The 4,033-nt window shown below is 40.6% G+C and overlaps 1 protein-coding gene across 1 annotated transcript; it reads left to right on the forward strand.

Annotated features, from left to right (window-relative positions):
* Nucleotides 1-1,829: 1,829 nt before the first annotated feature.
* On the forward strand, nt 1,830-2,999 carry LOC308622618 (olfactory receptor 2A12-like; the record flags this gene model as incomplete). Its single annotated transcript, XM_081244153.1, is given in 3 exon segments — nt 1,830-2,085; nt 2,327-2,614; nt 2,617-2,999. Coding segments are annotated over 3 exon segments (927 nt in total).
* Between the last annotated feature and the right edge of the window lie 1,034 nt (nt 3,000-4,033).

Below are 4,033 nucleotides of genomic sequence, written 5' to 3' on the forward strand. Positions count from 1 at the left end.
TAAAATATTTTTCACATATCAAATTAGCAAAGGTTAGATCTGATAATCCATAGTTGATGACCATGTGGGAAAAAGACACAACTACCACACCCTGTCAGAGGGAGAAATTGGTACAAATTTTGTGCAGGGAAGATGGCAATGGGATCAAAAACTTTGAGAGGTCTGTATCTTTAGCATCCGCAATTTCACTTTTAGAATATGTCCTAAGGAAATAATCAAGAGTATAGACAAAACTTTAGATTGAAAGATTATTAATCTCAGTGCTACCAAACATAAAAGAAATGATAGACATGAATTTCCAACAATAAGAAATTAAATTATATAATAGAAGATTGTGTTTTAAACAATATCTGTAAAGATTGTTTTAATACATGAAAAATATTTATTACATGAAGCAAAAACATTAGTTTAAAAATACTCTATAAATAATCTCAATTTTAGAACAAGAACTTGAGGATATAAATTTTTAGTAAAAGAAAACACAAGTCATTTAAAATTTTTTCTTTTAGACATGAAACTTTAGCCTAATTTTGAAATAAAGATAGTTCAGGCTGTTTCTGGAAAAAAATGTGAGGAAAGTGTAAAGAGACAGCACCAGGTCACATGGCTTCTCAACGTGATGATGCCATCCTTCCCTTTCATGACCTTTCTCCTCTGGATAGACCTAGGCACCTCCCAGGAGGGATGCTCCAGCAGATCCCACTTCCTATTACCTGCTCAGAATCCATCAGAACAGCAGTAGATAGCATGGTAACAGGTGATAAGGAAGGTCTTCAGGGGATGTGATGGCAATGGGAGTTGCCAAAGCTGGGAGGATGTCATGATGACAAAAGATTTGTTCACACCAGAAACTAAGAAAAGCTCTGAGATTTGTCCCTTTATTTTTTAAAGGGAAAAGAGAAAACACACAAAATACAATTACAGTACTGATGTCATCTTTAAATATACCCACTGTTAATATAAATTCATTTTCCCTTTTTTAATAGCAGTCTTGAAAAGGCTGCAGAAATATCACATTTAACTGAATTAAGATACATTGTGTATATGTATTCATTGCATGAAGCCAAAGATTTCTTTCACTTATGCCTAAATTTCAGGATCAAGTGATGATAAAGTAAGTAAAACTCTGAGAAGCACTGGAGGTAGAAAAGAGGTACCAGAAGCTGCTTCTAGGGAACATGAGTCAGCTGCTGAAAAGGAGGGGCTTACCAAGTTTAAAGACACTACAAAACTGAGAAGCCATTGCTAAGGGCTTTCAGATATGAAATTAGTGGATAGAAAAGCAAGTGAGAAGGTAAATGGATACATAAGCCAAAGCAACATGCAAAGAACAGAGGACCTTAATAACTTCATGTATTGGACCACGAAGACAAGCAAGTCTAGAAAATAAAACTACCTCTTATTGCAGATGGTTTGTCAGGGTTCTCTCTCTTCTGACTACATTAATAATCAAGACTCATATCCTTGAAAGGAAGCCAGAATACTTGAATTCTCCCAAACTTCATATGTGTGCATGTGTATGTGTATTCTGTTAGGTAGAGTATATAATAATGTATCCTATTATATTTTATTATCTATAATAAATTTTACATTTATATATCTGTCTCTCTATATCCTATTATTCCATTGATACAAAGATAATTTTTTCTGATTCATATGAGCACATAGTTTCAACAATGTATCGAAAAATAAATTGTAGGAAATCCATCCAAGGTAATATATTTCTAAATGTTAGTTTGTAATATTCAGTAAGTATTTTGTGTCTCAATTTCCCTACAGCTGTGACCTTCCTGTTGTGGACGCGGGCCTGTATGTCTCTGCCCAGGGGCATGGGAGGCAACCAGACATGGATCACAGAAGTCACCCTGCTGGGATTCCAGGCTGACCCAGCACTGGAGTTTTTCCTCTTTGGGCTTTTCTCTCTCTTCTGTACCCTTACCCCTTTGGAAAATGGAGTCATTCTGGGGCTTATCTGCTTAGACTCAAGACTTCACACCCCCATGTACTTCTTCCTCTCACACTTGGCCATCATTGGCATGTCCTGTGCTTCCAACAATGTCCCCAAGATGCTGGCAAATCTTCTGAGTCAGAAAAGGACCATTTTCTTTCTTTCTTTTTTTTTTTTTTTTTTTTTTTTGCGGTACGCGGGCCTCTCACTGTTGTGGCCTCTCCCATTGTGGAGCACAGGCTCCGGATGCGCAGGCTCAGCGGCCATGGCTCACGGGCCCAGCCGCTCTGCGGCATATGGGATCTTCCTGGACCGGGGCACGAACCCGTGTTCCGTGCATCGGCAGGCGGACTCTCAACCACTGCGCCACCAGGGAAGCCCAGAAAAGAACCATTTTCTTTGTTCCCTGCATTATGCAGACATTTAAATATCTAGCCTTTGCTCACACAGAGTGCCTGATTTTGGTGGTGATGTCTTATGACAAGTATGTGGCCATCTGTCACCCCCTACATTACATTGTCACCATGAGCTGGAGAGTGTGCATTGTCCTGGCCATCACATCCTGGGTGTTAAGCTTCCTCCTGGCTCTGGTCCATTTAGTTCTCTTTCTGAGACTACCCTTCTGTGGGCTCCGCGGAATCGACCACTTCCATGAAATCCTGTCTGTCCTCGAGCTGCCTCTGCTGACACTAGGCTGAACCAACTTGTCATCTCTTCGGCCTGTGTTTTTATTATACCGGGGCCCCTCTGCTTGGTGCTGGTCTCCTCCACGCACATCCTGGTTGCCATCCTGAGGATGCAGTCAGGTGAGGGCCGCAGAAAGGCCTTCTCCACCTTCTCCTTCCACCTCTGTGTGGCTGGGCTCTTCTTTGGCAGTGCCATCGTCATGCACACGGCCCCCAAATCCAGCCACCCTGAGGAGCAGCAGAAGATCCTTTCCCTGTTTTACAGTCTTTTCAACCCTGTGCTGAACCCGCTGACGTACAGCCTGAGGAATGTAGAGGTCAGTGGTGCCCTGTGGAGAGTGCTATGGAAGGACAGGCCAGTGTGAAAGATAACGAAGTGCAACATAGCGGAGAGGGTTTTGCTTCCTCTGAAATATGGTAGGGGGTATTTTTTGCCTTGTGCTGTAATGCCACAATATAATAGAATATTACAGACCTAAACATATAACCAGAAACTATATAGACCTTAGAAAATAAAATAGATGACTATCTTCATGACCTTGGATAGGCAGACGTTCTTAGAGACAATCCAAAAAGCACAAGACATAAGATTTGAAAAACTGGTAAATATTGGGCCTTTTCAAAATTAATCATTTGGCTATTCAAAGTCACTATTAAGAAATGCAAATCACAGACCATGTGCTTTGAATTTTTGAAAATGCGTTGGTCAGACGGGTGCGGTCACGAGACAAAGGAGAGACTTAGGAAAAAGCAAAGTTTATTATATGCTCAGGCTCTGGGGACGGGAGGCATGGCACGCCCTGCAGGGCCACATGGGGAAGACACCTGGGTGGTCAGGGGGCAGGAGACAGGGCAAGGGGGACGGAAGATCTCAACCATGGCCTTTGTTGGCATTTTTGCAGGAAACACTGAATTAAGGGGTGTTTAAGAACAAGTTGGAGTTCCTATAATAGATAAATCTTCACCATGTAAAGAGGAAATCATGTAGACTGAGAAAGCACAGTAGAGTTCTAAAGGCGAGAATTCCTCTGATACTTGGAGCCCAAGTTATCTTTCAATAATCTCATTTTAAATCTCTCAAGGCCTCTTTTCTTCCTTGAAATACCAAGTGCTGTATAATAGCATGCTCTATTGTTTTCTTCTTGCTTTCTTGGTTCTCCTCAATTTGAAATCAACATGCCAATTTCTGAATTGCATACAACTGTGAGTAGTTTTTCTCTGTTTCTACCAATTCCCTGGTATTAAAATATTCCACTGACAAATTGCTCTGCAATTTGATTTGAAATATCTTTTTGCTATCCTTTCACAAAAAGATTTGGACATTTCTGTCTTGGATCCGTCTTACTCAAAACACGTATTAAAAAAGAAATAGATGAAGTAATTTGAAGAAGAAAGAACA

This window comes from Mesoplodon bidens, assembly GCF_964165515.1.
Source record: "Mesoplodon bidens genome assembly, chromosome: 9".
Classification (NCBI taxonomy): domain Eukaryota; kingdom Metazoa; phylum Chordata; class Mammalia; order Artiodactyla; family Ziphiidae; genus Mesoplodon; species Mesoplodon bidens.